Here is a 21,454-nt window from a genome sequence, read left to right as displayed (position 1 = left end):
CGCGCCGCGACCACCGGGACCACCGCGACCACCGCGACCGCTGCTCCTCGCGCGCGCCGCCAGGGGGCGCGCCAGCCCCGCCGCGACCGGCGCAGGGGCGGGGCTATGTGCTGGACCACGCCCTCTTTTAAAGGGCCAGCGACTCTGCCTACCCGAAGGGCACCGGCGGGGCAGAGCTCACCGGTCGCTGCCCGGTCCCGCCTCCCCCAGCGCGGGCACACACCGGCCAGGGCACGCAGGAACGCCTTGCCCTGGCGACTGTGAGAACAGGCCGGGGCAGTCCCGCGGGGCACCGGGCGCTAGCCACGGGCCCTAACCCGGAGGGCACGAACACGGCTCCTCGGGACCGGCGGGCACGGCGGGGGACATGGAGGGCAGGGAGAGCAGGGTCAGTGCGCGCCGTGCGGGGCGGGGAGGAACGGGGAGGGGAACGGGAGGAACGGCGGGACCTGCGGCGGCACACCGCGCGTCCTGATTGGCTGCGGCGGCTGCGGCCCCGGGCCTCCCCCTTCCGATTGGCTGAGACAGCAGCCTCATGAATCCGCGTTCTGATTGGCTGTGATGGCCGCATCCGTCTGAATCCGCGTTCTGGTTGGCTGAAGTGGCCGCATCCTTCTGAATCCGCGTCCTGATTGGCTGAAGCGGACGGGCAGCGGCTCCGTGACAGCCGGCGGTGCCGGGGCCGGCCCGGGCCCGCTCCGGGTCCGGGTCCCGCTCCCGCTCCCGGTCCGGGTCACGCGGCGCACCTCGCTCTGTTCCCCGCTCCGTGCCCCGCTCTGCGTCCCTCCCTGTTCCCCGCTTCGTGCCCCGCTTTGTTCCCCGCCCCGCGTCCCACCCGAGCCCTGCCCGGTGCCGCGCTCCGTGCCCCGCTTTGTGCCCCGCTCCGTGCCCCGCCGGGTGCAGCTCCAGGCACAGCCCCTGGCCGGGCGCCCCGGGATGCAGAGCCGCGAGCCTCCTGCGCCCCGTCCCTCTGGGCGAATCCCTGTGCGGGCAGAGCCCTCTGCGGCCACGTGCGGGGCGAGGCCGGCCGGGCACTGCGGGGGGAAGCGGCGTTTGGGGACCGCTGGCACCGGCGGCTCCGGGCCGGGCAGCAGCGGGACCTGACGGGATGCTGGGCGGCCCCAGACAGGCGGGGGGGTGTGAGCACCGGCAGGGGAAGCGGGAACAGGGCAGGGAGCTCAGTTTTCACCACGAACACACACACAAAAAAACAAACCAGGAAAGCAGAAGTGAGCCCAGACAAAGGGCTGCGTGTGGAGACTGACTCTACTGCGATTAGTCCGGCCGGCGCCACCTGCTTCCACGGAGATGAGAATCTCCCGACACACCAGCCGAATCACGGCTGCCTCCGCACGCTCCTTCTGCTGTGGGGAGGAGACCCTCCTCCTCCTCCTCCTCTTCCTCCTCTACCTCCTCCTCCTCCTCATCCTCCTCACGATGGGAGCCAAGCCTGCAGCCCGCAGATCCTTGGCTGTTGCCACCCACTGTCCTTCCCGTGCCACATCTCACCCCATCCCTCCCTTTGGGGGCCAGCGGCCTCCTGCCACCCCATCCCCACAGCCGCGGAGCCCAGCCTCTCCCTCTGCCTTCTTGGGGCAGCCAGCAGCACCCCCTTTCCCAAACCCTCCAACTTCCGAATCTCCTGCTCCCCTCCCACACCACATCCCATCTCGCTCCCTGCTCCGGCCGCCTCCTGCCACCCCCGTGGCCGTTCCCTCCGCCTCTTTGTGTCGGGTGACCAGCATCCCCCAGACCCCTCCAATTCCCGTGGCACCCCTCATTCCTCTCCTCCCGTTTTGGGGGACAGGGGAGTCCTTGCCATCAATCCCTACAAGCTTTTTGGGCCGCACATGACCTTTCCCACCGCCATGGCGGAGGAGAGCGACGCCCGGCTGGCCCTGGGTGTCCTGAGGAGGTCACCCCCTCCTCGGCATCATTCCTGGGGTCACAGCCCCCGAAATGGGGGGTGAGGTAGAGAATGGGCGCCGTGCTGCAGGAGGGGACACAATGCAGGGTCACTGTGGGCACAGGGACCGCTCCCAGCCCGCTGCCCCCGCCTCCGACCCCCCCGGACCGGTACCGGTACCGGGGGCGGCCCCGGCTCCGGCGGACGGCGCTGCTGCAGCGGGGGGGCGGTTCGCCGTGCTCGGGCAAGTTGAGGAGGGGGAGGAAGATGAAGGGCGGGCGAGTTAGGAGGAGCTGCTTTGCATCCCTTCACGTCAGCCCTGCCTCATTCCCTCCTTCTTCCTTCCTGCGCACCCAGCGCCGGGCCCGGAGCCGCCGCCGCCGCCCCCTGGAGCCGCCGGTGAGTCCTCACCGGACCCCCCCGTGTCCCCGGAGCCCACCCAGCGGCCCCGCTTCCCGGGGGCACAGCCGCGGGGACCCCGCGCCGCCGCCGCCGCCGTCCTGCCCCGCGCCGCCGCCGCGCCGGGAGCGATGGCGGCGGGAGGCACCGGGTCCCGGTCCGCCGCCCCTCCGGGAACCCCCCCGGAACTTTCCCCTGGCCGCGCTCAAACTTTCCCGGCCCGGAAAGTTGCGGGAGGGCGCGGGGCGGGGGCCGTGACCTGTTGCGGGCAGGGGGAGCACCGGGAGGGCCCCGCGGCGGGAGCGATGCTCGGGCCGGGCCCGCACCGAGAGCGATGCTCGGCCGGGCCCGCACCGGGAGCGATGCTCGGGCCGGGCCCGCACCGCGGCCCCGCTCCCCGGCCCTGCCCGGGTTCCCGCAGTTTCCCGGGTTTGCGAGCCCCCAGCGGGAGCGGTCCCGGGTGGGGCCCCCGTTCGCGGCGGCGGAATGCTGCAGGGAGTGCGGGAGGCTCCGGGCCGGTCCCGCACCGGGCGGGTCCCGCTCCACCTTCAGCCCCGGAGCGCCCCGGGGTGTCCCCGTGTGGAAGCTCCCGGTGCTCCGGGGGCTCCCTGGGGACTGGGGGGCCTTTGAGCTCTGCGCCCAAACAAGGGACCGCGGGGAGCCGTGTGAAAGCCCTCCGGAGCTCTGGCCTTAACAGGGTGTGATGGATACATTAGTTATAATGAATTAATTAGTCGAGCATTAGGATTTTTCTTGTGAGCAGCTGTGTAGGAAGAGAAGGGTGACCAGGGCGAGTAGGGGCAGCCCAGAGCCTGACCTGCCCTGGAGTGGAGCCTGACCCCACCCCAGGTGCAAAGCCCGCAGCTCCATGAGACTCTGTTCCCCACACCCTGCTCCTGCCCGCAGCACGGCCCTGTGTCTGTCCCCTGCCACCCTCTGTTCCCCGCACGGTGCTCCCGGGCTGGCCTCGGTCACTCCTCTAGCCCCGGTTTGAGCTGTCCCCACCGAGCTGTGGATCCAAGCGGCTCCCACAGGGCGCAGCTGGGTGCGGTGGGTGCTGTGGGTGCCCAGGCTGGCCACAGGGTTACACAAACGCACCCTGGGCTGGGGGCAGGCTCCAGGCACGGTCCCGGGTGCCCAGGCCCCGGCCGGCCGTGGGGAGCAGCAGCTGGGGCAGTGCTGGCCGGGTGTGCCCGTGCCCTGCTGCCACCCTGTGACAATGTCCTCGCTGCCTGGAACGGGCACGTCCCCTCGCCTGGGCCCAGCTCCTCTCCTCGAGCAGCTCTGCGTTGTGCCCTCTCTGTGGGTCACACTGTGTCCCCCAAAAGGGGAAACAGGAGCTCTGCTGCACCCCAGCACAGCCCCACACCTCGCAGGGTCAGACACGGGTCCCTGCATCCCTGCAGCAGGGAGTGGAGCACCTCTGGTGGTGCAGGTCACGGCTCACGTTGGCACTTTGGGCTCGGTTTAATCCCCAGAAGGTGTTTGTTTGGGCAGTGTTACTGGGCCATTTTAATTTATCGGCGAGTTTGGGAATCTGGTGTGGACAGGGAGGAGCGCAGGCACTGCCTGGCTCTGCTCTCCGGCTGGGAGTGCTGAGGAATCTCCAAAGCAGCGAGTTTGTGCTGCCAGGAGCAGCCAGCATCCCAGCCCGTGAGAGACAGGCTGCCTGCCCTCCTTTATTTCGTTATTGCTGGTGGGGGAGGCAGCCCAGCTCAGCCCCGGCTCTGGGCACAGCCCTGGGGCTGCCAGCCCGGAGCCAGGGCGGGCATGAGGGGCAGCATGAGGGGCAGCCCTGTGCCAGGGGGGCTTCTGCGGGGTTTGTGGCCTCTGCCGCCTGCTCCCGGATCCGGTTCCCCGAGCCCCACAGAGTGCCCCTGGCTGGGCTCAGGTGCCCGCTCCTGGCATGCCCAGGTGCCTGCTCAGGGCACGGAGGTGGGGCAGTGGGGCTGGAGGAATGCTGCAGGATGGCTGGGATGGGGTGTGCCAGCAGTGCCAGCAGTGCCAGCAGTGCCAGCAGGGCCAGCAGTGCCAGCAGTGTCCAGCAGTGCCAGCAGTGCCAGCAGGGCCAGCAGTGCCAGCAGTGTCCATCAGGGCCAGCAGTGCCAGCAGGGCGAGCAGTGCCAGCAGTGTCCATCAGGGCCAGCAGTGCCAGCAGTGCCAGCAGTGCCAGCAGTGCCAGCAATGCCCAGCAGTGCCAGCAGTGTCCAGCAGTGCCAGCAGTGCCAGCAGGGCGAGCAGTGCCAGCAGTGTCCAGCAGTGCCAGCAGTGCCAGCAGTGTCCAGCAGTGCCAGCAGTGCCCAGCAGTGCCAGCAGTGCCAGCAGGGCCAGCAGGGCCAGCAGTGCCAGCAGTGCCAGCAATGCCCAGCAGTGCCAGCAGTGTCCATCAGGGCCAGCAGTGCCAGCAGTGCCAGCAATGCCCAGCAGTGCCAGCAGGGCCAGCAGTGCCAGCAGTGTCCATCAGGGCCAGCAGTGCCAGCAATGCCCAGCAGTGCCAGCAGTGCCCACCCTGTCCCTGTGTGCTGCCTGTGGCTGGAATCCTCAGCGTGAGTCATGCCCTTCCCAAAGGGCTTGGCCTAGGGCACACAGACCATGGTCAGTGTTCTCCCTTTGTTCCTCTGTCCCACATTTTCCCCTCAGCCCCCTGCACTGTGGGCTGTGGGTCGCAGTGGGGCTGGTGTGGGAGAAGCCCTGGCACAGCCCGTGCCCCGCTTGGCATTCCCTCAGCCCAAGCACGGTGAAATGTGCGTGTCAGAGGGGAGGGAGGCGCTGCTCAGAGCTGTGGAGGAAGGCTGTTTGTGTGTTTGGGGGTCTGTGTTTGTGTGTTTGGGGCTGCTCTGCTCGCCCGCCTGCAGCCTCAAGAGAGGGCTCTCCCCCCAGAGGGAACAAGCAGTGATGAACTTTCTGTCCCAAACTTTAAATGAAAGGGGGGAAACATGTTTTGACTTTTCCTGGCCTTTCCTTGCAGCTGTCCATCTGTTGTTTGAGTGACAGTCGGGTATTTCTGGTGCACATTCACAGGAACAGTGTGTCAGCACCTGTGGGCGGCTCTGCAGTGTCCTGTGCTGTCACCTCCTGCTCCTCAGAGTGTTTGGGCAGTGTTCCCTGCAGTGTCACAGGTTTTAGTTACGGTGACCGGTGTCTGGGCGCTCTGCTGTGCACAGCAAAGACAGACTCGCAGGAAGTTCGGGTGAATGTTCTCCAGACTGGCTCCAGGGATAACCCAGGACAGTGTGGGAGCACCGTGGCTGTGAGAGCAGGGAGGGCTGGTGGGACAGGGGGCGTCCCGTGGCCCTGGAGATCCATCACCAGATTGCTCCAAGCCCCGTCCAGCTGGACCAGCAGGGCTGGGGCAGCCACAGCTTCTCGGGGCAGCCTGTGACAATTCCCTGCCCACTGATGCCATCCTTCCTGGCACGCCAGGTCCCTGTCCCTGGTCCCCCTCTGGCTCTCTTGGAGCCCCTTGGGCACTGAGGGGGCCCTGGTCACCCTGCAGGCGTCCCCTCTGCAGACAGGGGCACGGGCAGGGCCGTGCTGGGCAGTGTGGGCAGGAGGGAGCAGCGCGCAGCCCTGCTCGTTGTTTTGCTTCCACTTCTCCTCCATGGCGAGCTGCCTGGTGCCCGGGCAGTGCCCAGCCCCACGTGGAGCTGTGGGACAGCAATTTCCTGGGGCCTGTGGGTGGGAGCCACCAGCAGCCCGGGGTGGGATGGTGAGGGATGGTGAGGGGCTGCTGGGGGGCTGCTGGGGGGCTGCCCGTGCCAGCTCGGAGCCCTCCTGTCCCTGAGCCCCCCAGCGCTGCCCAGGTGCCCCCGGGCACGGCTGGCACTGCCCCAGCCCTCAGAGCCGCTCCAGGCTGGAGCCCGTGTCCTGCCCGTGCTGGGGCTGACCTGACAAGGAGAACGGGGAGGAAGGACGGGCAGAGCTTCCAGAGGAGGAGTGCTCAGCACTGCCTCTAAATTTGTCTTTCCTGTTTCTCAGCAGCGGCAGCAGCTTTGTCTCATGCCCATTCTCTGTGGTGTCAGGCGTTGTTCTCCCCTCTCTGCCTCTCTCCTGGCACCCTGTCCCTCTCCCCGTGTTATCCCGGTTTAACCAGCTCTGTCTCTCCCCCTCTTTCGCTTTCAGGTTTTAATCCTGGTGAGCTCCTGGCTGCTTTCCCCTGCTCTCGCCCCCAGTCTGTTCCCACACCCACCGTCCCAGGGCCCTCCCCATGTCCCGCAGCCCCAGCCCTGCCCCGGGGGTTCAGCTGGGGACTGGGTGGTTTCCAGTTCCCCTGGGCTCAGCGCTGGAGCCCAGGAGCAAGCTGGAGAACAGGGGTGGGAGCTTTCCCTTTGTCCAGCCCGTGGTGGGCTGCTCTGAAGGGAGAGCTTCTCCTTGGAACCATTTTGGTTTGACAGGACCTTTGAGATCACAGAAGCCTCAGGGCAGCCTGGCCTGCTCTGAGCCTCCCCAAGGGATGACCAGGCACACCAGGGACACCCTGGGCTGGCTGGGTGGATTGGGGACACCCTGGGCTGGCTGAGCAGATGCCAGTGCCCCCCAGTGCCCCCGGTGCCCCCCGGTGCCCTCAGTGCCCCCGGTTGCCCCGGTGCCCCTGGTGCCCCCAGGCCAGGCTCACCCAGCCCTGGCTCTGTTTTCAGGAGCAGCCCCAAGCTGCAGGGCCCTGGGCAGTGCTCCCAGGGGTGTCGGGTTCTGTCCCTGTGCCCTGTCCAGCCACCGACACTCTGCACAGCAGTGCCAGACCCGTTCTTCCAACTCCTTTGCAAAAGGTAAATATGTGCATTTTTGTGTAAAACCCTGGCCTCTGCCTGGAGTCAGGAGCCCTGCAGGAGCTTTCACAGCACGATGGCACACAAAAGCACGCGGGCGATAAGCGGGAATTGCATTCCACCCTGGCCCTGTGAGCAGCAGCCCAGTGCTCGCTCTGTGGCTCTCGGAGGTGCTGGCCATGCAGACCGAGCTGGTGCTGGCTCTGGGCCCTAAGGGGACGTGTGTCCCCCACACCTGGCTCGGGTCAGCCCTGGCTGGGAGTTCATGCACTGCCACCAGCAGGGACCCCTGTCCGGTGCCTCCTGCTGCGTCTGTCCAGCCCAGCCTGCAAACACTCGTCCCTGACCCGCTCGGCTGCGCAGGAAGGGATCTGAAACGTTTCCCACCGTGGGGATGTGAAAGTGGAAGTGGTGTTGACAGCTGTGCAGCCGGGTTTGTTCTGTAACGGGGCGCACGTCAGGGAGCCGTGCTGTTGGGCAGTGCGATGGGGCAGTGCCAGGCGGGCATCCAGAGCCTGGCGGGGCTGCCAGGGGCTCAGCGCGCCCCCGCTGCTGCCGTGCCCCCTCCTGCCGTGGTGGGCAGCTCTGGCTCCCTGCCCTGTGCTCCCCTGGGGCTGTGCCAGGTGGCACTGGCTGTGTGTGGGTGTCCCTGCCCTGCAGCCCCTGCCTGCCCCAGCACAGCCTCCAGCAGGCACACGCGTGGCACATTACCCGCTTGAGTGTTAATTATCACGCTCAAATTAGCGCCCCTCAGCTGTGATTAACTCATTAACCAGCCCTGAGCAGGGATAGCAGGGACAGGGAGGGTGGCAGAGCTCAGTGTGCCCGGCTGTGGGCACACAGCAGCCCTGGCAGCCCCAGCCCTGCAGGATGCCTCTCTCCAGGCTGGGATGAGCTGCAGGAGAGCAGTGGGAGCTGCCTGTGCTGTGCTGAGCTCCTGTGTGCTGGGGCTGGGCTCTGGGGGTCTCAGGGGTGCTCCTGGGACACTGAACCTGGCAGCACAGGTATCGCTGTGCTCACCTTCCTCAGTGCCCCTGGTGCCAGGATCTGGGCCAGCCCTGGGTTTCCGTTTCTCTGTCCTCACAGCCCAGCACAGGGCAGAGCCTGGGGACACGGGGACAGAACCAGGAGCCGCTGTCCTGCAGGGTGGATGGGCTCCACACATGGAAATACCAAAACTGAAATTGTTCCAGCCATAAGGGCAGAGATGCTCTGGAAAGTAACACCCTCGAGTGACAGCCTTCCCACTGTGGGGATCTTCCCTTGCACCAGAGCAGCTTTCACATCCCTGTGTTCCCTCTGGGGTGACAGACATCTGCCATTTGTACCATTTTGGGTTGATTTTCCCCTTTTACAGCCAGCTGGGCAGCGCACACCAGGATTCCTGAGCTCCTCCTGCCTGTGTGTTGTCTCCTCAGAGCTCTGGCCACGTTTATGGCTCTGCCCCAGAGTCCCAGCCGTTTGTGATTAACGCCAGCCTGGGGATGCTGAGCAGGGCTGGTGCCACAGGGGCTCAGACGTTCCTGTCACCCTCAGCCCGGGCTGCCCTGGCTCTGTGCAGGACCCCAGGGAGCTGTTGGCCCTGTCCCAGGGCACCTGCTGTCCCGGGGGCTCCATGTCCCTCTGTCCCCCATGCCAGCCCTGCTCTGGCCCTGCGCCTCGGCTCCTTTGGGCCCTTTGGGCGCGCTGGTCCATCGCACAGCCAGGCTCTGTTAGCCCTGCCTCTGCAGAGGGTGCCAGGGAGCAGGGGCAGCGCTGGGCGCACAGACCCGGCCCCGCTGGGCCTTGCAGGCAGGGCTGGGCGCTGGCAGGGATTTCGGGGCAAAAGGGGCTGCACCCACGCTTTGCCCTCTGCTCCCAGCACAGCACCAGGGCCTGGCTTTGCCTCTGCCACAGCCAGCCCTGATCTGTCCTGCGAGGCTTGGGGCTGGCCTGGCCTCACGCTCGTTCCTGCAGGTTTGTGTGCCCGGGGTGTTTGCTCCGGCATTGCCCAGGGGAGCCAGCAGTGAGGAGGTGAAGGCAGTCCCTCTGCAGAGTGCCTTTCCTGCTGTCCCCATCTGTGTGTGTGTGAGTGCTGGGTTTGTCAGCGCCCCGGCGCCTTTCAGGGGCTCCGCAAAGAGCAGATTTATTTTCTGCTATGCTGAGAATTAGCTCCCCTTTCTTCCTCTTCCCTCTGCCCCCGCTGGAAAGAGAGAGAATGCAGGGAAGAAGAAAGGATTTCCATCGCGGCGGTGATTGGCACAGCCCTGAATGAGAGGTCATTCCAGCCGGCTCTTTCTTTTCAGGGCCCTTTTTTCCTGCTCCCTGTATTCAGGCTGGCAGCATTCTTTCTTTTCAAAGCTCCTCTGTCTGTCTCTCTCTTCCCCCTCCTTTATTTTTCATCCCTTTTCTTTACTTTTGCTGTCTTTTCATTCTGTTTTTCTCCACCCCCTTGGGGCTCCATTTTTTTCTTTCCCTTTTCCTCTATTCAGTTCCTTTTTTTCTCCTCGCATCTCTTTTGAATAGCTCGGCTATTTTCGGAGAGGAAAGGGACTGTGCCGGGGAGAAGCCGTTGCAGCAAGGAGGAACTTGAAAGTCTTTTCTTTCCCTGTTTATTTCGTTTAAAAGCAAAAAGTGTTTTCCAAGGCAGAGCCGGGGTTCTGTGTGGAGCCTTTGAAGGCAGGCTGGGACGGCGGCAGGGCTGGGGCCCTCCTGCTCCCGGAGAACCATTCACTGCTGGTCCCCAACCCCAGCACCGGGGCCCTGTGCTGCCAGAGGGGCTCCAGGAGCAGCAGCCCCTCGCCCTCAGCCCTCCCCACACCCCTCACCTGCTCTGGGGGCTCTTGCTGCCTCTGGGCTCGGGGCAGCAGCAGCGTCTGTGGGGATGGGGTGACCGTGATCCCCAAGGGCAGCTCCTGGGGCTCTCTGTGCAGCACACACTGCGTGCAGGGGGAAGGCAGGGAGGGCTTGTTCCAAAGGGGAGTGGGGGCTCACACAGGGGGCCCGTGAGGACACCAGGGGTGTGCCAGGTGTGCAGGGGCCAGCTGTGGAGGGGCCAGCTGTGGAGGGACCAGGTGTGCAGGGACCAGGTGTGCAGGGGCCAGGTGTGCAGGGGCCAGGTGTGCAGGGGACAGCTGTGGAGGGACCAGGTGTGCAGGGACCAGGTGTGCAGGGGACAGCTGTGGAGGGACTAGGTGTGCAGGGACCAGGTGTGCAGGGGCCAGGTGTGCAGGGGCCAGCTGTGGAGGGGCCAGCTGTGGAGGGACCAGGTGTGCAGGGACCAGGTGTGCAGGGACCAGGTGTGCAGGGGCCAGGTGTGCAGGGGACAGCTGTGGAGGGACCAGGTGTGCAGGGACCAGGTGTGCAGGGGACAGCTGTGGAGGGACTAGGTGTGCAGGGACCAGGTGTGCAGGGGACAGCTGTGGAGGGACCAGGTGTGCAGGGACCAGGTGTGCAGGGGACAGCTGTGGAGGGGCCAGGTGTGCGGGTGCCAGGTGTGCAGGGGCCAGCTGTGCAGGGGACAGCTGTGCAGGGACTAGGTGTGCAGGGACCAGGTGTGCAGGGGCCAGGTGTGCAGGGGCCAGGTGTGCAGGGGACAGCTGTGGAGGGACCAGGTGTGCAGGGACCAGGTGTGCAGGGGACAGCTGTGGAGGGACTAGGTGTGCAGGGACCAGGTGTGCAGGGGACAGCTGTGGAGGGGCCAGGTGTGCGGGTGCCAGGTGTGCAGGGGCCAGCTGTGCAGGGGCCAGCTGTGCAGGGACCAGGTGTGCATGGCCAGCTGGGCGGGTTCCAGCTGTGCATGGCCGGCTGTGCGGATGCCCCTCGGTGTGCCCGGTCCCTGCGCTCAGGCCAGAGGGACACAAGGTGCCAGGCTCCCCCGAGCAGTGGCAGGAGGGCCCGGGGGTCCCGTGGCTCTGAGGAAAGCGGGTGAGGCTCAGCAGGTGAGGCCGGCCCGTCTCTGCTCCAGGTGCCCCAGAGCTCGGCTCGCCGTCCCCGCTGCCCCGGTGCCCTGGTGCTGTGCTCCGGGAGGGCAGGAGGGCTGCAGGAGCAGGCCTGGAGCACGGTCAGTTTGCTGTGCACATGGAGGGAGGAGGGGTTGAGGCACAGCAGCTCCTTGGGAAGGCAGGTGGGGCCCAGAGGAATCCCCTTCCCAAACGCTCCCTGCCCCAAACGATCACCTGTCCCATCTCTTCTGGGAGAAGCCCAGACTGGCCAGAGGGGCTGCAGGTCAGGGCTGTCAGGGGCTGCGGGAGGGTGCAGGGCACCGTCACCCCGCTGTCCTCGGCCACCTTTGGGCGTGGGCTGCGGGAGGGCAGAGCGGGGCCAGGCCCGTGGTTAATTAAACAGATCATTCCTTTAAAGTGAGATCCAAATAATTGTAACCCTGAGATAGAGAAGGCATTGGAGGAGATGAAATGGGAGAGAGAGAGAAAGGAAGCAAAGGACAGAGGTTCAGAATGGAGAGGGAGATTAGGAGAGAGATGAAAGAGAGAGGAGAAAGATAAGAGGGAGAGAGGGGACAGATCTCGGCGCGAGATGGGCGTTGCCAGGGAAACGGGAAGAATGAGGGAGCAATGGAGGGATGGGGGAGCAGAGGATACGGGGGGTGGGGAGCGAGGGATGGAGGGGCTGAGGGATGGAGGAACAGAGAGAGGAACAGAGGGATGGAGGGGCAGAGAGATGGAGGAACAGAGGGATGGAGGGGCTGAGGGATGGAGGGGCTGAGAGAGGAACAGAGGGATGGAGGAACAGAGGGATGGAGGGGCAGAGAGATGGAGGGGCTGAGGGATGAGGCACAGAGGGATAAAGCCCCAGAGTCGGAAGGAGGAAAAGGGGAATTTCCAGCGGAACAGGAAGCAGGAGGGGTGTCACAGCCCAGCACAGGTGCCCGTGTGCTGGGAAGAGCATTTGGGGTGGCAGCTCTGTCCCCCTGCAGTGAGCAGCTGCAGCCCCTGCTGCACCCCAGTGCCAGGGCTGGATCCCGGATCCCCGGGCAGATAATGGAGGAAGCAGGCAGCTCTGTGCTCATCACACTTGTTCTGCAGCACTGGAACCCTCTGGCTCTTGGGAACCATTCCCTTTTCCCTCCCAGTCAGGGTTTGCCAATAACCTTACATTTTCAAAGGGGCAAATATTCACCTGTGACTGATGGACACGGTGATCAGAGTGAGAATATCCCAATTCTTTGGAATGTTTGCTAAAACATCAGCATCCCTCTGCAAGCCCCAGGTTGTGTCCCTTGTCCTGTGAAGCCAAAGCCCCCAGAGCTGCTCCTCCTGCACCCAGAGGCGCTGCAGGGACATTGTGTTGTCACTGCCTGGGGATTGTGGCTCCTTGAGCCACTGACAGGGCAGGTTTCTTTCTTCTGGAGAAGTTTTCCTTAAAACAAAAGTTTTCCTTTGAAAATGTAGTTTGACAGTATCTGGTGTGGAGACACTGACTGAATTTAAACAGGTGTTTGTTTTCTGCGGCTCCTGCCCGTTTCTCAGAGCTTTGGCTCATTTTTGCAGCAGTTCCTCTGTACCAGGGTCAGTTCTGGGGCAAGAAGTGCCAATTTCGGTTCTGCCATGGTGTGTGGGTCAGCCCCTGGCACACAGCACCAACAAGAGCCAGGGCCAGCAGTGCAGCCAAGGTGACCCCCAAATCCCTGGGCTGGGGCAGGGCAGACGTGCTGGGTCGGGTTTAAGAATAATTTTAGTTGTGATTTTCAGGAGAACAACATTTTTCTTTTTGGAATTGTGGGGGGTTGAGCAGCTTTATGTGAAATCTGCAGGCAAGATGAAAGCCTGTTTTCCCCTTTATTAAATTTAAATGAAGGCTGCTTTTGAGAAAGAAAGGAAAATAAAATCAAAGGTTTTCTCACAAATATCAGATACATTATCAGCCATTTTCTGGTAAGAAGTCTTGAACAGTTTTACTCCCCCCTTCCCCAGCGAGAGCCCTGCAATGGGGATCCTGCAATGGGGGTCCTGAAATGGGGATCCTGCAATGGGGGTCCTGAAATGGGGTCCTGCAATGGGGATCTTGCAATGGGGGTAGCCAGGAGCAGGTCCTAGATGTCCTCTGTGCTGTGGCACCGGGCTTGTCAGGTGGCCTGGGAAGCTGTGCAGGGTCGGGTGACACAAACTGCTGCAGGTGCCAGCTCAGGGCTCTGGCACTGGGCATTGGCACTGGGCACTGGCACTGGGCACTGGCACTGAGCTCTGGCACTGAGCTCTGGCTCTGGGCTCTGGCACTGGGCCCTGGCACTGGGCACTGGCACTGGGCATTGGGCACTGGCACTGGGCACTGGGCCCTGGCACTGGGCACTGGCACTGGGCACTGGCACTGGGCTCTGGCACTGGGCATTGGGCTCTGGCACTGAGCTCTGGCACTGGGCTCTGGCACTGGGCACTGGGCTCTGGGCCCTGGCACTGGGCACTGGCACTGGGCACTGGCACTGAGCTCTGGCACTGAGCTCTGGCTCTGGGCTCTGGCACTGGGCTCTGGGCTCTGGCACTGGGCCCTGGCACTGGGCACTGGCACTGGGCATTGGCACTGGGCACTGGCACTGGGCATTGGGCTCTGGCACTGGGCATTGGCACTGGGCACTGGCACTGGGCATTGGCACTGGGCACTGGCACTGGGCACTGGCACTGGGCTCTGGCACTGGGCATTGGGCTCTGGCACTGAGCTCTGGCACTGGGCTCTGGCACTGGGCACTGGGCTCTGGGCCCTGGCACTGGGCACTGGCACTGGGCCCTGGCACTGGGCACTGGGCCCTGGCACTGGGCTCTGGGCTCTGGCACTGGGCTCTGGCACTGGGCATTGGCACTGGGCACTGGGCACTGGCACAGGCACTAGCACGGCCCTGCCCCTGCCAGGCTGGGTGGGCTCCTGCTCGCCTGCTGGGGGCTGCTGCTCCCTGGGAGAGCTCAAATCCATCCCCAAACCCTTTGGATTTTTGGATTTGGGTACCGGGCCTCCCTTCCCTGCAGCAATGGTTGGGTGAGGGCTGGTGGGTGCTGCTGCTTCTGGGCTGGTGAGGGCAGCTGCGAGTGGGGCCAGGTGGCAAACGAGGGTCACTAATTGGTCGCTAATTGGCCACTAACCCCTCCCTGGAGGCTGTGGGGCAGCTGGGGCCCTGCTCTCCCCCAGAGCCGCTCTGGGGCCGTGGCTTGGGGGGCTCTGGGCTGTGTGTGCTCCCTTAGCTCAGACCCTTTGGGTCTCAGGTGTTACAGGCGAAGCTGTGGGTGCCAAGGTGAGGCTGCTGTGGGCCAGATGAAATGTTTGAATCCATGCTGCCCAGCTGAGGATTTACCAGGCTCTTGTCTCTAGAGTGGTGGTGCTCGCTGAGGAGCCGGGTGGGGTGGCACAAGGATTGGGCAGGTGGGTGAAACCGAGGGAGGTAAAACAGCAAAGGGGGGGGAAATCTGAATCCAGCAGGGAATGTGCTGGGAGTGGAGAGCCTGGTGTGCAGATGCTGCTGCCACAGAGACCCAGAGAGAGAGAAGTGAGTGTTTGGGGAGCTAATCATGGAGCAAGAGAGGGAAATAGAAGTAAAATAGCACAAAGAAGTGAAAGCCATGAAAAAAGCCTACTGTGGGTGAGCAGGTGTGAGTGAGGAGCTGGTGGAGACTCCGAGGGGGCAGCCAGGGCAAGGGAGGGCAGGGTCTGCAGGATGTGCCAGGGCAGAGCCTGGGTCTTCCCAGATGTGTTGGGAAACACGGGAGCAGAGATTGCACCAAAACTAAACCTTGGAGTGGGAGGAGAAATGAAGAAAGAGCCCCAAATTTCACAACCCCAGCGCTCAGGGCCAGCAGGCCCCAGTGCTGGCCCAGGTGCATGGCAGGGGAGGTGGGTGAGTGGGCTGGGAGCGGGCACTGCCGCTGGCACGGGGGACACTGCCCGTGTCACCCCCGTGGCACAGGGCTGGCAGTGAGGGCCTGAGCCCGGTGCGGGCCTGAGCCCGGTGCGGGCCTGGGCCCGAGGGAGCCGCGCCTGGCACAGAGGGCTGCCCTGCAGAGCTGCGGGTACTGAGGCTGGAGGAGCGTTCGGTTCCAGCAGCGGCACGGAGGGGCCCGGAGCGCGGGGCTGAGGGGCTGCGGGGCAGGCACCGGGCCGGGCAGGGCAGGAGGAGCTGCCGGGGTCCCTGCCGGGAACAGGAGGCCGTGCGGCCCTCAGGGCTCGGCGTGCCCCGGCCTGGGCACGGTGCTGCTCGGTGGTGGGCCCGGGGCCGTGCCCGGGGTGCAGCGGGGCTGTGCCCGGGGCTGGCAGCGCTCTGCGGGCAGTGTCCCGGACAGCCGGAATACGTGACCCCCCCTCAGTGCCGGGGCGTTGGGCAATGGTGAAATGGTGTTTCCAGCTGCCGCGGCGAGTCCCGGGGCGCGGACAGGGAAGTGAGAGCGGGAAGTGCGGCGGTGCCTGCGCCCTGTTCCTGCTCCCGGTGCTGTTTGTGCAGCTGCGGCTCCGGGCGAAGCTCCTGCGGCGTGTGCCGGGCTCGGGGCGCGATGGAGACCGGTGCCGAGAGGTTTGTGCAGCGCAGGCTTCGGCTTTCCTGCTGAGAGGGCAGCGCGGCCCCTTCCCGCTGCCCAGAGCAGGAATTCGCACTTATTTCCCCTAAAAGCCTCTGGTTTGGGGTGGCTGTAAGGTTCTCTCTACCGCTCTGGGGAACGTGTGGGTGCGTTGTTCTCGTCTCGTGGGGCTTGTTTTGGGGGACAGAGACCCATGGCCGTGCTGGGGGGGGCACTGAGCCACCGCTCTGCCCTGCTGGGCTCGTGGGGAGAGCAGCTGGGTCCCCTCTGCCGTGTCCCCTGTCCCGTGTCCCCCCTCCCGTGTCCCCCCTCTGCCGTGTCCCCCTGCCTGCGGGGCAGCTCGGGGCCCCGCGGGACGGGCTCGCAGCTGGCGGGGTGCGGCCCTGGGGCTGCTCCGTGCCCGCCAGCTGCCGCCTCCCTGACCGATCGCTCTTCTTCCTCCCAGCCCTCCTCCTCTTCCCGCCGCCGCCCTCCCCCACTCCGTGCTTTGTTTCGCTGCCTCCGCACTGGTGCTCCCCTCATCCCCTTCCTTCTCCTCCTCCTCCCGCCCCCGTCCTCTTCCTCTCCATGTGCCCTCCGCTGTGTCCCTGCCCGCCGGGAAGGAAGGGGTGCCCGGGCAGGCGGGGTACCTGGCTGAGACCTTCCCCCGGCAGCTCTGGCCTGGGCAGGGTCCCGGACCCGGCTCCCCCTGACCCGGGGCCAGGAGCCCCCCGTGCTGTGCCCAGTGCCAGCCCCGCGGTGGCACAGCAGATGGCAGGGAGCTGAGGACGGACCCGGTACCCCGGATACCCGGTACCTGTCTGCGGGCAGCCAGGCCCCTGTGCTTGGTGTTGCTCCCTTCTCTGCCTTTTCTTACTCTGGTTTGGACCTTCCCCATTCCATCCCTTCTCCATCCCCTTCCCCATCCCCTCCCTGCCACGTGCTGTGCCTGGCGTTTGGGGCGCAGGGCAGTGGCATGAGGGGACACTCCTGGGCTGGGCAGGAGCAGGAGCTGCCTGCAGCACGGAGAGAGGCCGACGTCCCCAGCCATGCTCGGTGTCCCTCTAGCCGAGCTGGCTGCAGGGATGCTGCCCAGCACTGTGGGGTTTCCCTTCTCCAAGGTGGAGGTTCATCCCACGATCTCCTCCTGCTCTGGGGTTCTCCTGGGACTGTGACAGGATCTGGCTCAGAATTTATCCGTTTTACCTCCCCCGCAAGATTTCTTTGTTGTAGCTGCAGGAATAATTGTATTTAGGAGAACACTCCTTCAGCAGGAGGAAGCGGCAGCTCCTGGCTGTCCCCGCTGGGGGAGGGTGCTGTGGTGGCACTGGGAGCCCCAGGGTGAGCGTGCCAGCCTCCAGGGCTGAGCCAGCACAGCCCTGCCTGCGCCAGCCCCACTGCCAGGCTCTGCCCTGGTGGGTCTGGGCCCCGTCCCTCGTGCTCCCTGTGCTGTTGCTGCTCCTGCTGGGGCTCAGAGCCACACTCACACACTCAGCTGTTCCCAAGCTGTTGGGTTCCCTGGAGTCACTCTAGGAGCCTGAGGGCATGCAAGCAGCCAGAGTAACAGCCCATCCGGAGAGGCTGAAGGTGGGCACGGATCCCAGCTTCCCTCCTCACCCCAGCCCTACAGTGGGAAGCCCTGGGGCCGCTGTGTCCCCACATCCTGGGCTCTGTGGTGCTGGGGACATCACCGCTGTGGGGCTGGGGTTCCCTGGGGAGGGCAGTGGGGGCTGGCTGAGCCCCTGAGCACGGTGTCCGTGCCGGTGGGTGCCAGGGGCTCAGGGCCGTGTCTCTCCCCCTCAGCCATGACAGCGTAGGCCGGCGGCGAGAGATGGATCGGTTCAGCGAGTGCGGGACGCAGACGGACGCCGTGGTGGTGCTGTCCCTGGCACAGGCTGCCGTGCTGGGCCTGGTGTCCGACAATGAGCTGCTCGGCGCCACCGTCACCCCCGCCGGCTTCTTCCCGGGGCTGGCCGGGGAGCAGCTGGACAACGCCGCCGTGGAGCCGGGGGAGCCCGAGGGAGAGGAGCAGGCGCCCGGGGACGGGCAGGACGAGGACGCCCTGGAAGCAGACTGCTCCCTGGAGAAGCATGCCCGCAGGAGGAAGAGGCCGCCCGTGAGGCTGATGCCCAAGGTCAAGAGTGAGAAGGCAGAGGTGGAGGCAGAGCCGCCGTACGGCGCGTCCGTGCCCGGGGACGAGGAGGGCGAGGGGCAGCGCGGCCACGCGCCGCAGCCCCCGGAGCCCAGCCAGGAGCCGGCGGTGCAGAGCGAGGCCGTGAAGATGATTGACCTGGGCACCTTCAGCAGGAAGCCCCGGCGGCTGCGGCACCTGCGCCGGCACCGGGAGCCGGAGGGCAGCGAGCGCCGGCACCGGGAGCCGGAGGGCAGCGAGCGCCGGTGCAGGGGCAGCGACCCGGCCGGCGGCACCGGGGGGGCCCCACAAACCGCGGGCGCCTTCGAGGCGGGGGCTCCGTCCCCCGGGGAGGCCGAGGCCCCCGCGCCGGCATCCCCCGAGCAGGTGAAGAGCGAGCAGGGCTGTGTCTGGCAGGAGCCGGGCGAGCTGGAGGCGGCCGGCGGCACCAGCGAGCACAGCAGGAAGGCGCAGCTGGACCGGCTGGACATCAACGTGCAGATCGACGACTCCTACCTGGTGGAGGCGGGCGACCGCCAGAAGCGCTGGCAGTGCCGCATGTGCGAGAAGTCCTACACCTCCAAGTACAACCTGGTGACCCACATCCTGGGCCACAACGGCATCAAGCCCCACTCCTGCCCGCACTGCAACAAGCTGTTCAAGCAGCCCAGCCACCTGCAGACCCACCTGCTGACCCACCAGGGCACGCGGCCCCACAAGTGCGGGGTGTGCGGCAAAGCCTTCACGCAGACCAGCCACCTGAAGCGGCACATGCTGCTGCACACCGACATCAAGCCCTACAGCTGCCGCTTCTGCGGCCGCGGCTTCGCCTACCCCAGCGAGCTGAAGGCGCATGAGGTGAAGCACGAGAGCGGGCGCTGCCACGTGTGCGTGGAGTGCGGCCTGGACTTCTCCACGCTCACCCAGCTGAAGCGGCACCTGGCCACGCACCAGGGCCCCACGCTCTACCAGTGCCTGGAGTGCAGCAAGTCCTTCCACTACCGCAGCCAGCTGCAGAACCACATGCTGAAGCACCAGAACGTGCGGCCCTTTGTCTGCACCGAGTGCGGCATGGAGTTCAGCCAGATCCACCACCTCAAGCAGCACTCGCTCACGCACAAGGTAGGGGCTCAGGCTCCTCTGGGGTGCTGCCCTCATCGTGCCCAGAGGAGATGTGCCAGCTCTGGATGCGGGTGCTGGTAGAGGGGAGTGTCCCAGCGCCCCCAGTCTCGGGGGAGGTGGGTGGTGCAGGTGGGCAGTAGCACCTGTGGCTGGCGTTAGCTGGGGACACTGACATGCAATGAGGGGATCCCTGGGACCCAGCCCCTGCCCTTCTGGGGGTTCCCTTCCTCAGGGAGGGAGTTTCAGACCTGCTGCAGGGTAATGTGGGGAGTCCTGTCTGGGAGCTGCCACCGCCCCTCTGGGCAGGGTGTGTGTGGATGTTTGCCCTTTTCCTTGGGCTCGTTAATGGGGAGCCATTGGGCTGAGCCCCAGAGCAGAGCTGGCCCTCAGCTGCACTTACAGAGCCTGTCCAGCCCCCACCCACAGCCCCTGCACGTTGCTGGGCTCAGGCCAGGCTGGGCTCTCAGATGCACCCCGTGCTGTGCTCAGCACAAGGAGCCCGTCCCTTGCCCATGGGGTCCCTTCTCCACTCCTGGCACCCCTCGTGTGGCCGGTGCCAGGGGTCTGCCCGAGCTCTCCCCCCGGCAGGGCGTGAAGGAGTTCAAGTGCGAGGTGTGCGGGCGGGAGTTCACCCTGCAGGCCAACATGAAGAGGCACATGCTGATCCACACCAGCGTCCGGCCCTACCAGTGCCACATCTGCTTCAAGACCTTCGTGCAGAAGCAGACGCTCAAGACCCACATGATCGTGCACTCCCCTGTGAAGCCCTTCAAGTGCAAGGTACCGCTGGGGCTGGGGCTGGTGGAGCTGGGGTGTGAGAGCACAGGTGCTGCTGTGCTGTGCCCACAGGAGTCTGGCCAGGCTGAGCCCTCGGGCATGGAAGCGCTTTGTGATGCCTCCTTTGCTCACTTGGGCATGGAATATCTGCTCTGAGCTGTGGTGGGAGCGTTGCTGCTGCTGAATGAGAACCAGTGCCTCTCTCTGAGCAGCGTTGGATGCTCTGGAGCTCCCAGCAGCACCAGCCCTGCACCCCCACGCAGAGCGGGAGGGAGCCCCATTGTTCCGAGCCGGGAGGGGCTGCAGGGGGGCAGCAGCCCCGTTACTGTTGCTGGGAGCCCCGGGGCAGCCTGGGGGCCGGGCCTGTGCCGCAGAGCCCCGGCCAGCTCGGGTGACCGTGGGCTCGCTGCCGGCAGGTCTGCGGCAAGTCCTTCAACCGCATGTACAACCTGCTGGGGCACATGCACCTGCACGCCGGCAGCAAGCCCTTCAAGTGCCCCTACTGCTCCAGCAAGTTCAACCTGAAGGGCAACCTCAGCCGGCACATGAAGGTCAAGCACGGGGTGATGGACATCAGCCTGGACAGCCAAGGTGGGTCCCCCGCACGGCGCTGTGACTGCCCCGCAGCCCTGGAGCCGGGCTGGGCCGTGCTGGCCGAGGCGGGTTCGCTCTCCTCGCCCGAGGGCTGCCCCGCAGGCACCCGGATCCAGCAGGGCTGAGGCTCCCGGGGAGCTGTGGGCTCCAGGCCCGGCCAGGGGGAGCTGCTGGCCCCAGCCCTCCCCGCGGGTGCCTCACCGTGTCCCTGTGCTGACTCCTAGATGCCATGATGGAGCTGGCTGGGGCTGACCACGCCGAGCTGGACGGCCAGCAGGAGATGGACGACTTCGAGGAGGAGAACTCTTACGGCTACGGGGCCGTGGGCAACCCCCCAGACGAGCACACGCTGGCCGAGCAGGCCATGAAGGAGATGGCCTACTACAACATGTTGTAGCCCAGGCCAGTGGGGCTGCGGGGGCTTGCTGGGTTAAGAGGGGCTGCGGCACCCAGCCGGGTCCCCCAGAGCTGGAGGGATGGCTTCCACTGGGCTTGGGGAACACAGGGATGTCCAGAAGACTTTGCTGGACCTGCCTTGGCTCTGCTGCTGCCCCCCTGCCCCTGCCTGCACCCTGCACCGGCTGACTTGAAGCTGCAGGCAGGGGAGGCGTGACCCAGCAGATCACTGAACGAGTAAGGATGGAAGGGGCTGCTGTGGAGCAAGATGATGAGCGTCACTAATTATTCTACCTCCTGGGTCCCCCCTCTCTGCACAGGGGTTCCCCTGACGGGCAGAAGCCCTGCCCGCTGAGGAGGTGGGTTTGCATTTCCCACTCCCCCGGGGCTCTCAGCCCTGTGCCAGGCCCTGGGATGCACAACAGAGTATTTTCATAGAAGCTCAGGGCGCAGTCAGCGCCCACAGCTCCGGCTCTGGAGCTGCAGCCAGCGGTGGAGCCGGGGGAGGCAAACCCAGCCCAGCCCCAGCAAATGATGGTATTTTGAAAGTAATTTATTTTTTTCAGATGTGCCGCGTGGTTGGTTTTATCTTTTCACTGAGTTCAGTTCCCTTCAACTAATGTGCTTTGTAAACCCGTGTAAGCTGTGTGGTCTGTGTGGGGAGAGGGGGTTGTGAGGGGCTGAGTGGGGTCCTGGCCAGAGGAACTGGCACCCCCTCCTTGCCCCCCAGCTGCTCGGGGCTGGAGGGAAAGGCTCTCCCTGGGGCAGCCTGTGAGCTGGGGTTTGCCCCTCCGTGCCCAGGGGTGTGGCAGGGAAGCAGCTGGGGCAGTGCTGAGTCTGGCACCACTCTTTGGGCTCTTCACTCTCTGCTGTGGGGCAGAGCACTCACAGC

At 65.4% G+C, this 21,454-nt stretch overlaps 1 protein-coding gene across 4 annotated transcripts; it reads left to right on the top strand.

Moving 5' to 3' along the window:
- The first annotated feature begins 145 nt into the window (after positions 1–145).
- On the top strand, positions 146–21,374 carry ZNF710 (zinc finger protein 710). 4 transcript variants are annotated; one of them, XM_054272675.1, is made up of 5 exons: positions 146–388; positions 17,346–18,795; positions 19,384–19,575; positions 19,989–20,163; positions 20,391–21,374. In XM_054272675.1, exons 2-5 carry the CDS (start codon positions 17,374–17,376, stop codon positions 20,561–20,563), a joined length of 1,962 nt encoding a protein of 653 aa, XP_054128650.1. In that variant the 5' UTR covers positions 146–388; positions 17,346–17,373; the 3' UTR covers positions 20,564–21,374. The 4 variants fall into 4 exon arrangements, with proteins under 4 accessions (XP_054128650.1, XP_054128649.1, XP_054128648.1 ...); XM_054272674.1 differs by lacking the exon at positions 146–388 and adding an exon at positions 2,229–2,305; XM_054272673.1 differs by lacking the exon at positions 146–388 and adding an exon at positions 15,509–15,559 and having other exon boundaries at positions 19,393–19,575.
- Positions 21,375–21,454: the final 80 nt, after the last annotated feature.

Source organism: Melozone crissalis, unplaced genomic scaffold (assembly GCF_028551555.1).
Source record: "Melozone crissalis strain CALT ecotype California unplaced genomic scaffold, PUWL_Pcris_2 ptg000014l_1, whole genome shotgun sequence".
NCBI lineage: Eukaryota > Metazoa > Chordata > Aves > Passeriformes > Passerellidae > Melozone > Melozone crissalis.
This window is presented reverse-complemented; position numbering and strand designations above follow the sequence as displayed.